The sequence below is a fragment of the Callorhinus ursinus genome, unplaced genomic scaffold (assembly GCF_003265705.2).
Source record: "Callorhinus ursinus isolate GAN/ISIS: 27379988/994484 unplaced genomic scaffold, GSC_fseal_2.0 scaffold4, whole genome shotgun sequence".
NCBI lineage: Eukaryota > Metazoa > Chordata > Mammalia > Carnivora > Otariidae > Callorhinus > Callorhinus ursinus.
Window position 1 is genome coordinate 132,290,928 of NW_027397066.1, and position 13,369 is coordinate 132,304,296.

At 38.5% G+C, this 13,369-nt stretch overlaps 1 protein-coding gene across 2 annotated transcripts in view; it reads left to right on the forward strand.

The window, feature by feature from the left end:
- The first annotated feature begins 3,251 nt into the window (after nt 1–3,251).
- Nucleotides 3,252–13,369, forward strand: part of GLRB (glycine receptor beta) — a 101,719-nt gene continuing 91,601 nt past the window's right edge. Inside the window, exons 1-2 of one of the 2 annotated variants that reach the window (XM_073892414.1) lie at nt 3,252–3,723; nt 5,430–5,579. In XM_073892414.1, coding sequence (XP_073748515.1) covers nt 5,458–5,579 — 122 coding nt within the window. In that variant the 5' untranslated portion in view covers nt 3,252–3,723; nt 5,430–5,457. The remainder of the gene's footprint in view (nt 3,724–5,429; nt 5,580–13,369) is intronic. The other variant, XM_025873999.2, reaches the window with a different exon arrangement.

The window sequence follows — 13,369 nt, forward strand, 5'->3', positions numbered from 1 at the left end:
TGGAGAAGCAGCAAGATCAGTGTGGATGGAGTGGAGGGATCAAAGGGAAAAGGGAGAGAAGGCAGTATCTGGAGAGGGTACGTAACAATTGGAACCTTGTAGACTACTATGAACACTTCGGTTTAGAATCCAAACGGAATGAGGAGTCATCGCTGGGTTCTGGGCTGAGGAATGACATCATCCGACAAATGACATGTTTTAAACCTTTCTGACTGCTGTGTTGAGAATACTAGAGGATAGGGGAGGGCAATGGTAGAGGCAAGGAGAGCAGCCAGGGAGCTATTACGATAATCCAACTTAAGAGATGATGGTGACTCAGTCCATGTTTGTTATGGTAAAAATAGTGAGAAACAGTTTCCTCATAGTTTGGATGTGGGGAGGGAGACCAAGAGAGGACTCAAGAACAATTTTTAAGAATTTTTGGCCTGAAAAACTTGAAGGAAGTGGTTGCCATCAATTATGAAGAAGACTGAGTGTGGAGCAGATTTGGGGGAGAAGAACATTAGCTCCATTTTGGACATGTTCAGGACAAAATGTTTATTAAATGTGCAAGTTGAGACATTGAGAAGGCAATTGGACATCTAAGTCTAGAGTTCTGGAGAGAGGTCTAGTTTGGAGAAATAAACTTGGTTTACCATCAACAATGGTACTGAAAGCCACATAACTGGATGAAATTACTAAGACAGTGAATGGAGATTAAAAAAAAATAGAGAAAGTGGACCAACTCTTGATAGGATTGGGGAAAATCAGATTATTTCATGACATTATTGGGAAGGTTTCCCTTTGTCAACAACACACACACACACACAAAAGCTGTATAAATACAGGTGACTCGATCATCTTCAAAGAAAATATTCAAAATTCTGAACTTCACAGCTTCACAAGCCTGGAGGAGGTCATCTTAGGTCACCAACTGTACTTCTTAAACTTTGGGCACAAAACAAAAATGAACCCAAACATATCTAAACAGTTGGACATGATTTCTTATGAATAACTAATTCTCCAATAATATACCCATAAATGGCATAATTACAAGACAATACTAGGGAAGGTAAACCAGTCGATTTTAGGTATTTGCAACACATAAGCTCTTCTAAATGCGTTCATAGGATTTTTGTAAGTGAAAGGTAGGTCTATTTCATTACAGGAATCTGAATATCCTATTATTCCAAACTCTTAGTGATACCCTGATTATGAGAAAACTAAGTTTATGTTATATTCTTCGACTTCTGAACTCCCTTGGTTGCATGCAACTTATTCTTTTATCTTTCTGTAGGGAAGGAAAAAATTTTCCCTTTACCCTTCTAGGTTCTTGGCAAAGAGCCACCCTCCCCCTACCCCCTCCTCCCAATAAAAGAGTAACAGGAGAAAAACAAACAAAAGTTTAGTAACATGTATACCTCCTGTATACTTGGGAGACACCCAGGAAAACTGAGTAACTCTCTAAAATGGCCTAAGCCATGATATTAGTGACCTTCTACTGCTAAAGACAAAAGAAGATGTTGGGGGCAGGTTGTTGTCAGGGAGGAAGGCCAGTTATGGGAGGTTATCAGGAATAGTACAGTAAATAAGGGTACAGTTGTTATACAGATTTAAGTCAGTGACTTCTCCATCAGTAAGACTTTCTAGAGATTTAGTCATCCTCCTCTCCCTGGTATAGAGAAAGAGAGAGATGGAGAAAGACAGAGACAGAGAGAGACAGAGAAAGAGAAACATCCTTACAAATTGAGACTTCCCTTATAAATATGAATTTTTTTTTACAAAAGGGTAACTTCTACTCAATTTTCAGAGCTTCTCTTATGTCTGCTGTCTTGTAAAAATAATTAGCTCCAAGTAATCCTTATTCCAAAGAGATATTTTGGGGTGGCAAATTCTGTTCCCACTCACTTTCTTTCTTACATGACTTATTCTCCAAAACTTGTATCTTATTAAACTTATATGACCAATGCAATTCTCCTGTATATACTTGTAAAATCCAAAGTCCTATCCTGATCCCATTTGGAGGCTCCAAATAGGATAGCTCTTTAAATAAAATAATGATCGGGCACCTGGGTCGCTCAGTTGGTTAAGCCACTGCCTTCGGCTCAGGTCATGATCCTGGAGTCCCGGGATCTAGTCCCGCATTGGGCTCCCTGCTCAGCGGGGAGTCTGCTTCTCCCTCTGACCCTCCCCCCTCTCATGCTCTCTCTGTATCTCATTCTCTCTCTCAAATAAATAAATAAAATCTTTAAAAAAATAAATAAAATAATGATCAAATGCTAACCTTAGGCAGCAGAACATCTTGTGAAGCTTATAGAACATGGTTATATATAGGAAATATTCCCTTCCTGTCATAGATATGGCTTCAAGTAGGTCCAAATATACAATGCTAAGTGGGGTGCTCACCTGAGACAATGCTTTCTTTTTCTTTTTTAAGATTTATTTATTTGAGAGAGAGACAGAGAGCGAGCGCCCATAGAAGTGGGGTGAAGGGCAGAAGGAGAGTAGCAGAGGGGGAGGGTGAGGAGAGAGAATCTCAAGCAGACTCCCTGCTGAAACTGAAGCCCAACACAGGACTCCATCCCACCACCATGAGGTCATGACCTGAGCCAAAATCAAGAGTCCCACAGTTAACTGAGCCACCCAAGTGCCCCTGAGACAATGCTTTCTTAATAATAATTAAAAAAGTCAATTAGCTATACCGTCAAGAGGTAATGGGAAAGGTTTGTCACCCAAAGGTGCATTGTCAAATGAAAGGCTTCTTCCTAGAAAACAACCACAACTAACACTTGACTACCAGAGGGCCAAGGTCATATCTGACTCAAAAGTGTTAACATCAGACTGAGTCTCTGGTAAATTCCACTCGAGGTATGTAACACTAAATAAATCCCTTGAAATATTTGAGCGTCACTTTCTTCATCCACAAAACAGGAATGATGACATAAAACTTGCCTAGGAACGAACGTTGCGAGGGCCAAAGGAGACAATGCAGGGCCAGGGTTTTGAAACTGTCAAGTTTTGGACACAAGTTAATTATGTAACGAATGTTAGAATAGCATTACCTGCAGGATTATATGTTTTCAATGATTTTGACCAATTTAAGCTTACTTAGAAAGGTCAGGCTTTTAGAGATTGTTGGTAAGACTCAGAGATTTAGGTATCCGGAGTCTGATGATGAAATTACAGAAACTGTGTGTCGTCCCCTGGTCCAAGAAGGTCATCTGTTGTTCTCCCGCTTTTGTTACTAGTAATCAAAAGTTGACCCTAAACGAATTCCAGCTCCTTGAAAGGTATCTTCTTCCTTCTGTACCAAAACGGTCCTTGCCCCCTTTCCGCGCTCCAGTCTTTTCTAGGCCCCTGCAGGGGGACTACATTTCACAGAAACCCCTCCAGTGCCCGGAGGGGAAGGTGCTGTGACGTCCTTCCACGCCCGGTCGGAACACCTTTTCCCTTCCCCCGCCCGCCGGCCCGCCGTCGCGCCAGCCCGCGGTCCCGCCAGCCCGCCAGCCCGCAGTCCCCGGTTCCCGGCAGCGCGGCCCGAGGTCTCGCAGGGGCCCCAAGCGCGGCTGCGGACGCTCGGGAGGCAGCGCGCCACGGCGCAGGCTCCGCGGCCCGAGCAGGCGCGTCAGCCGAGCTCGGCGGTGGCGCGGGCGGCGGGGACGCAGCTGCCCCCAGAAGCCACCGCCGTCTGGGTCCTCGAGCCGCCGCGTCCTCGCCTGGCGGCTGCGGGCGAGGACGCCTCGGGTAAGTGTCGGGGGCTCTTGGCTGGGGTGGGCGTGGAGGGCGGGAGACGACCCGCAGTGGGAGGCGGCGGAATAAACGCTCTGCGGAAAGGCCGGGTCGAGCCTGGGGTGGTGGAGGCGGGAGGAGCACTGCGGCGTGCAGGGGGAGGAGGCGAGCGCTGCCCTGCGCGGGTAAAGGGGGCGCGGGGCGCCCGGCAGCCGGCTCACGGCTGCACCGGTGCGGTGGAGTCCGCAGATACGCTCCGGAGGGAGGGCTGCAGAGAGCTGGGGGGAATTGGGGGAACGCAGGATTTGCGGGGAGGGCTCCTTGGCGTTGTTTTGTTTGTGAAGCTCCTTCAGTCATTGCAGCTGTCCCCATTGAAAGGTTGGAGGTGAAGACAGGGAGCATAGGGTTGAATTTCTCTTCGACCCTTCAGACCGTTAGGATGGCCCCCCTGTTTTCCTGGGGAAGAATGTGAAGGCGGGAGAAGTACCTGCTGCTGTGGACGGAGGTGTCTGGAAGCAGATGCCACCGTAGGATGGGGGAAGGGAGGGTCCAATGCTCGAAGTTGACAGAGGAAAGCCTTCTGTTGTTGCTCTTGGCATGATAAGTCCCCTCTGTTGTCCTCGGTAGAGGGGGCCAGGGAAGAAGCCCTTCTGGCTTGCCATAGGGGCTGTAAAAGATAAGTGGGAGAAAATAAGAATTCCTGGGAGAAAGGAAGGGGCAAAATATGACATAAGAGAAGCAAAATTATAAGGACGAGATAGTAATTAAGTGGATGTTGAAGGATCTGATAGATCTCTTAGTCTGCAGAAAACAATGATGAAGAAACAATTTATGGTTTGGAAATGAAGGACTTGCAAAAGAGGCTTAAGTATTCCAGAATATTAAAGTTCTTCTTTTTTTCTTTTTTGGATGCATTGGACCGGCAAGAATATAATTCTTATTTGAGCATAGAAAATGTTATTAAAATAGGACTAAGAAGATTATTTGGAAGAGTCTGACCATACTTGCTGGGTTTTTTTTTCATATTATGTTACCTAGAATTTGTGGAATCAAAAATCATCTTCGATAACTGTTAATAACATGAAAGTGGGAAAGCCAACAAGCTACCGTAAATCAGTATGCACCCTTTTTGGGTAAAATGTAACTTGCAAATTTAATGGGTATAAATAAAAACGGTGAATTTAAAGTGTGAAACTTTTGATTCTAATTTTTTCCTTTATCTCTGTCAATTCTTTAAGTTAAAATTGTCTTTTCCATTAGAAAAGCTTTATCATTTTTGAAAAAATTACATGGCAAAATTCAAAAATATAGGAATTGAAGAAAGAAATAAAAATTCCACATGTACAAGGAGAAGGTAACCATTTTAAAACTGTGTTAAACATCCTTGCAGGTAGCTTTCTAAACATACATTGATAGATTGTGCAATTCAATTCAATGTCAATCAACAATTGTCTGTAGCTATAAAATCAGAAATTTTGCATACCTTTTTTATACCTTTTTCATACTTTTATACCTCCTTGGGATTGTATTTTGTATGAGCCATTATTCTATTTAACCCTTACTGCTAAACATCACAAATATATAATGAAGGCTAATCACATAGGTTCGGTCAATGAGAATTTCATGTACAAATGCTCTTGTCAATTGGGTAGTAATGGTCATACTCCTTAGAGTTGTATTGTTATCATTTTATGTAAACATTTTCTTGTTCTTTCTTGTAGATTGATCTCCTGAAATTTAACTCTCAAGATGAAGTTTTTATTGGCGATTGCCTTTTTTATTTTAATTTCCTTGTGGGTTGAAGAAGCTTATTCTAAAGAGAAGTCTTCAAAGAAAGGGAAGGGGAAAAAGAAGCAGTATCTATGCCCATCGTACGTCCTTCATGTCTTATATTATTATATGGAGAAATGTTACTGCATTTTTTATCAAAGTAAGGTGGTTTGAAGCATATCGGCAGAACTTTTCATATGTACCCATTGGCTTCACAAGAGAGATTTAGAATGTGATAGCTAATTCCTAGTGTTTAAGGTAAAGTTTTATAAAGTTTTATTCATGCTCTGGGATTACATAATTTCTATACATCTTTTACAAAATTAGAAAAAACATTACTATTTCTTTCTTACCCCAAATATGCAACTATAATTGGATACTGAAATTCCATGTTTTGAGCAAATTAGCAGTTCAAAAAGATGGTTTTTAAAAAAATTCCTAAAAATGAATATCAATTTAAAAATTAGCTAAAATATGATTTTTAAAGTGTATTTATATTGATGCATGGAAGAAGAAAATTCACATAGTAGATCAGCTTTCTATTTTAATATTTTTCTGCAAAGGGCTTTGATTGGAAAATTAGGATATTTTTCAAAAAAATACGTCACTAAATTTGGAGTTACTTGTAAAAACAAAATCTAAATCCGAATCACCCACTCCTCCTTTTGTAGTTTGGACTTTTTTTTTTTTTTTTAATAGGAAGAGCTAATATTACTGGTGAATAACAGCATATTCGTAATAATACCTAATGGTTAGAGCAATTGAAGAATGTGTAAGTAAATAACTTTCACAAATGTAAGGTGTTTTCAGGTAATAAGATCACATATGCGTTGATCTGGAATAAAAATTAATTTCCTGTTATAGATCGTTTTTTAATTAATATGTTTTAAATGCCATATTGGTCACAGGTAACATCTCAGCATCAACATTATTTAAAGGTAGACTATTATAGTTTTGTAGATACTCGGTATGGGATAGTAAGGAACATTTTGGGAAGTTTATTTTGTTAAGAAAGGATATTCGAATTGGCATTTTGGGATGGATATCTGTATGACTATGTGACACCAGAAGTCTGGAGACAGTATCATGATGCACATATAGTCTAGCATTAAATAAAGCTCCCGATTTAGAAGTATCTCTTGGTTTTCAAGTTTATTAGTGCTACTTTTTCCAGTGCTGCAGAGTCTGCTGTCAGGGCCAGATTTCTGGCTGTATTACAGGATGGCCCTGAGTTATATTCATGTGTTCCTCCTTGGTCACCTGCCCAGTGGGTATGAAGTATCTCATGGGGCAGGTTTAGGAATAATCACCATCTGCAACCATTACTACCCTTCAGTGTTCAGAGTTTTTGTGTCACAACCAGGAGATAAGCCTGTTAGGGAACTGGACATTGTCAGGCCTTACTCCTCCCAAGCGAAAAGACACATTCTCATGTTTTAGATATTTTTATATTAACCTTTTACTTGATGAATGTTGGCATATTGGTACAAACTGTTGCATATGTGTTACAGTCATGGTGATTCTATGTGTGGAGTCAGGTCAACTTCAATCGGTCAGGTTTCTCTATATGTGAAGCTGATAGGACTCTTTTCCACTACCTCCTGCCCATTCCCCGCCCCCCACAATCAAATGTCATGAATCAAAGAGTTCGGAAGATGGCTACAGCAAGACTTAGAACTATCATGTATCTTTTTTTTTTTTTTAATTTATTTATTTTAGAGTGGGGGAGGCAGAGGGAGAGAATCTTCAAGCAGGCTACCCACTGAGTGCAGGGCCCAACATGGGGCTCGATCTCACGACCCATGAGATCACGACCTGAGCCGAAACCAAGAGTCAGATGCTTAACCTATGGAGCCACCCTGACACCCCTAACTACCACGTATCTTACGAGAGTCCTTTAGAGGACATTCTGTCCCTTTTCAGAATTACGCTATTAAATTGTCTTATATATAAACTGGCTATATATTTCCAGTGTGTATAGCTATTTAGAACAGATTTTTAGTTAAATCTAGTAGATTAACAATGAAACAATGAGGTTCTCTTTGGCAAATAGAAGGCCCAACATACACTTGGTAAGCCCGTATCACAGTATTATAGATATGTTGTGTAATTAACTGAAATTTTATTTTTGAAATTTTCTACCATGAAATTTAAACTTTATTTTATTTATTTTATTTTATTATAATTATGAGACTAGATAAAACTTTATTAACAGTTGCCATGGTGATGCCTCTAAAAATCTGACTTATTAAAAAGCAGGTGTGCCTTGGAGAATAAGGTTTATATATATTTTTTTTGTTTGAGCATTTTATTAAGAATTTTGACTTATTAACACTGAATTCTGAACCTCAGAAGACTAGAGTTTTCTATGGCTGTGTTTGGATCCATTATACTAAATTTCTTTGAACATCCAGATTAAGAATCTCAGCTATAATAATGTGCTGTGAAAGAATATGCAAATCATTCGTTTCTTAGAGGATGATCCAGTTAGTCCATCTTGTATAAGTTGATAAAGTATAAAATATTTTGACTAAGAGGAATATTTGAGATTATGAAATTTAGGTACAGATTACCATAATGCTCTACAATCTGGTGAAATCTTGTTCAGTGATATTTTTATTCATTTAAATTTTTTTTTTTTTCTTTTTGAATAGGGTTGATGAAGCAATGAGGTTGTGTATACACATGCAGTTAATGTGTGAGTGTAGCAAAAATGAGCAAGAATTTCTGTTTTACTGGTATAACAATATTCTTTCCCCCAACCAAGACTTGTAAATAAGAAGAAAAAGGTTTTAAAATGTAGAAGAAATAAAACGCTTGGGGTCCTTAACATTCTAGAGTTTAATTTTGATGTTGAGCTTAAATTGTATCATAAACTTTCCTGGCCCTTTTACTATATATTTTTTAACTCATGTTGTTTTGAGATGCTATAACATAAATTTATGCTATTGTTTTTTGATGTATAAGTGAAACAGTAGTACCACATTGACAAGCTATCTGATAAATTTCCTTTCAAAAACTTTAGAAATTTCGTACATATTAAAATATAAGAAATAAACAGTAAATGAGAAAAAAATTGATAAAGTCCTTGGATACAGTAACTTTTTATTTTAAAGCTTGAATTTGATGTTAACCTTCATCTTTTGGGTCTCTCCTCTGATTATCTATAGTCTGCCTGAGTGATTCTGTCCAAATCTATGGCAGTAATTACCATCTATTCACTGTTAACTCCTAAGGTTCTATGTCCATCCCAGAGTTCTTTGAAGAATGCCATATCCATACATCCAATATTTTCTACCTGGCTATCCTATTTTGACCTCAAACTCAACTTAAAATCATAAAACCTGAGTTCAGAAATCCTCCCCACCACTCCTGATGCAGTGTTTCCTTATCCAACAAATGATACCACTACCTCTTTTGCCAACTGAAATGCTGGGGATCTCCTTAGACCTTCTCTTTCTACTGAAGGATCTCAAATTCAGTAGTGTCCAGGACTTCTCAGTTCAGAGTCTTTCTCATTTCCGGAATATGTCTTTCATTTTCACTGCCCTGTGGGCACTGCTTTACTTACTCCTCTCTACCCATTTTGGTGAACTCTTTATTAGTCTCCCTGCTTCTTGTCTTCCTCCATCAGTTCATATTGGACACTGACCCTAGAGGATGTTTTCTAAATCTTTAATCTAGGCAAGCAGTTCCAATGCTTAGAGCCCTTCAACGGCCTCCGTAGTTTTCTGTGGCTCCAGAAACAAAGCTCTTGCTGAACTGGCCTCTGGCTCATTTCTTGGCTCCACACAAAAAGCTCTTACTGCACTGGCCTCTGACATCTCCAGCAGTATTTTTCTATCCCAGCCCCTCTCCCAACCCAACACATATATGAGTCAGGTCTCATACACACCTGACCTTTCACCCCTTGAAAGTATTCTTCCCTTTACCTGAAATTCCAGTGCTTTCTTTTTTTCTTTAGTTAACTCCTACCTCAGTGGTCTTGTCCAAATCCATGGCTATAAATATCATCTTTCACTGTTGACTCTTCTTAGAAAACAAAATTCAACTGAGTAAATTTGAAGATCTACTTGGCTTTATTAAGCAGTTCATAAACCAGGCAGCATTCCATCTAGCAAGTAGAGAGATGCTCTGAGGAGTTGTACAAAGTGGAAGGTTTTTATAGGAAGGAGAATGTGGCAAGAGGTTATTAGCAAAAGAAAGGATTGCTTCAGGCAAGGCTACCTTTCCTTAAGGGGAAGGGCAAGGGATTTTATTAGGTGGATTACCTCAGTTTTGGGGGGATGGAGAGGGCACTTGTGACAGATTCCTCATTGATGCTGATCAGAAAATTCCTGACTGTCCGGTTTAAGGCTACATTTTTAGGGTAGGTTGAAATGCAGTTGGGTAAGGTGTTAGGTCCATATTTGGTGACTTGCCTTAAGTGACACCATTTTGGGCCAAAGGTTTTCTTTTTAACACATTTAAGTCTTGTATGCCTGGCCCAGACTTCTCTCCCAAATAACCAGATTTTAATCTGACGGTCCCATAATGACCTCAAACTCAAACCTTGTTATCTCCTTTGGGAAACCTTTCCTAATCTGGTAATTTGATTTACATAATTGTACTCTGTGCCTCTGTAGTTCCCTAATTGCCTATCATGTTTATAATACTGTATGGTAATCATCAATTGTAATTTTCTGCTTTCCCCACTAGATTGTAAGCTCCTTGGGAGCAGCGTCTTATTGACTCAATCACCAGAGATGAGATCAATTTAGTGCCTGATATGAAGTATACATACAATAAAATTTGTTTAAAGAGTGAATAAAAATCTAAAGATCTTTGGCTCTTATAAGTCATTATATTTTGATTTTGTTAAGGAACTTGAAAATAACTTATATAGTCCCTATGGACCTTATTTAGAAATATGGTCTTAAGAGGGGGACAACTAGATGAATTAACAGCTGGGTAATTAGTGTAACATTTCCAACCTGGATGATGTTTTCTGGTGAAATTTTGGCCTTGTCATGTTTAACATTTTATCAATGACTAAAATAAGCCCTTACAGAGGAAACACATATCCAAACTGAGGATCATGTGATTTGGGGACATAAAATGAATATCTGACCAGAATTAGGATCCACTATGATCTTGAAGGGTTGATGTGATGGGCTGAAACTAAAAAAGATAGGTGGAAGTATAAATTACAATTTTGTCTAGAAATCATCTGTGCAAGGATAGGATGGGGGAAACAGTATGGTAGAGAACATTTGAAAAAATTAGGTAATACAGTAATGATTTAAATATATATAAAATGTATTATGTGCATATAATGTATATGATATAAATGAGTGTATATAGTTACTTAAACTAGTATTTTTATTTTACCAATCTTATGTTAAGTATATTACTTCACTTTATAGGATGATACTATTTCAAGCAAGACTTAGGTTTCTGCATTGTGCTAGTCAGTATTTTCAGGGGAGAGAATTAAGAACAATTGAGATCATTAAAGTCATGTCATATTAGAGAGACTGAAAAAACAGAGATTTGAAAGTTGTTTTCAAATCGTTGAAAAACTATGATGTAGATAAGAAAATTAGACTTTGCTGCTGGCACTAATAATGAAAACCAGGACTAATGAGTAGAAGCTGTGGGTAGGATATTTTTAGCTCTCAGGAAGAACTTTCTAATAAGAGTTCTGCCTAAATATAATTGACTGGGAAGGGACATAGTGGAGTTCTGTATAACTGGAGGCACTTCGTATTGAGAGGTAATTATTTGGCAGACCTATTTTATAGAAAATTTGAACATTGGGTAGGTGGTTAGACCAGATGGTCTTTTCAATTTGTCAGATTTTTAAGATTCTTTGATTCTAATATATTGTATTTGATTATGGCCTTACTATTATCCAATAGAATGAGGTAGAATCATTTGAAAATTTTATCTCAATACAGATTTAGACAGAGCTGCCTTTATTTTTGCTGCATTATCTTGGAAAGCTCTACCATATAAAATAAATATATCTAGGTCCTGTGTTAATTATAAGGGTTTAAAAACCTTCAGTGGTAGAATTTCATCTTGGAATTTCATGAATATTCATATTTTAAAAGTATATCTTTCAAACCCAGAAAATATTTCTCTTTTCTGATCTAAACCAATAGGAAGAATTATGTCTCAAATAGTGATTGGGGGATGGTAGACATAAGTGATCCAATCAATGCTTGCTATAATTTATAAGAAGGTATAGGTTTATAGATTTATATTTATATGTGTATCATATATGAAACGAGAACATATTAAAATATACTTTCATGGGCACCTGGGTGGCTCAGTTGGTAAAGTATCTGCCTTCAGCTCAGGTCACGATCCCAGGGTTCTGGGATCTAGTCCCACATCAGGCTCCCTGTTCGGTGGGGAGTCTGCTTCTCCCTCTGCTGCTGCTCTCTCTCCCTCTCTGTCAAATAAATAAATAAAATCTTTTAAAAAAATAAAAAATAAAAAAATAAAATATACTTTCAGAATTGTTGTTTGAATAAACAAAAAGAAAACAAAACAGAATTATCTCAACAGAAAACATTACTTGCCATTTCTATTTCTGCTCCCAGCAGACATAGTAACACTTTTAAATACTAAATTTAGGGGCACCTGGGTAGCTCAGTCGGTTAACCATCTAACTCTTGATTTCGGTTCAGGGTGTGATCTTGGGGTCATGATCTCAGGGTTGTGAGATCCAGCCCCACATTGGGCTCTGTGCTCTGTGGGAAGTCGGCTTGAGAGTCTCTCTCTCCCTCTCTCTTTGCCCCTCCCTGCACTTGCGCCTGCTCTCTCTCTCAGACTCTCTCTCTCTCTCAAACAAATAAATCTTTAAAATACATACATACATACATACATACTGCATTTGGCTGGGCTGTAACCTCTTGGCACGTGCTGCCATATTTTACCATCACTGAGCCTAGGGAACCTTCTACCATTTGTTGAGGACTGTTTGAATTTCAAGTATCTGCTAGCTTACAGTAAGTACACTAATATGTTTACAAGTTAAATTTAAAATCTTCCTTCTCCCACTTTTGGCCCAAACTGATATCTTAGGTATGGGCAAGCTTAATAATAAGCCCTTGATTGATACTAGATGAGGGCTGCTATTATTTATATTAGTGTGTAGTCATGTTAGCATGAATTTATTCTGTCTTCTTCATGATCTTTCCTCCGAACTGTTGGCACTCTAGCTTTAAAATCATGACAAAGAAATTTTTACTGTGGTTCTGTGTGCATGATGGTAAACAATGTGATTTCTTTATATTAGTTTGTTCACAAACTAAAAAAAAAAAATGTGTGTGTAAAAGTGTTGCTATCTGTTATGAGAAATTTTTTTGTCTCCTTTAGAGAGAGATTGTACCACTTACTGATAGCATTTGTACACATCAGTTTTATGTGGTAGAAGGGTAGGAATACTGAATAATCAAAGCTACTATGTGTTGTCTAAGTATAATATTAGCTATTTTCTTCCAATTCTGATTTTCTTACCTACTATTGATTAATAGAGTGGGTTGATTTTAGTTTAGTTTTGTTGCTTCCTAGTGGAAATGTTCAAGGTAAGTGCACTGGCCAAAAGATGAAAGGCTGATTACAAAAGGGGGTGGGTAATCTCTGTAATGAATACAATGGAAAATTGCCTACATTATGCTTACTATAATATATCTAGGTTGAATATTTTACTGATGTTTGGTTGTGTATTTTCTTACTACCTATTGAACAATCCCGGCTGAATGGCATGCTTTTCTTTTGCCATCAGCTGAATTAATGATCTTCCCTTTCCAAATAATTTTCCCAGGTTTTGAAACTGGCATCCTCATTACTCTAGCTGCTCAGGCATGAAACTTAAATGGATGGAACCTGTCTTTCTTTC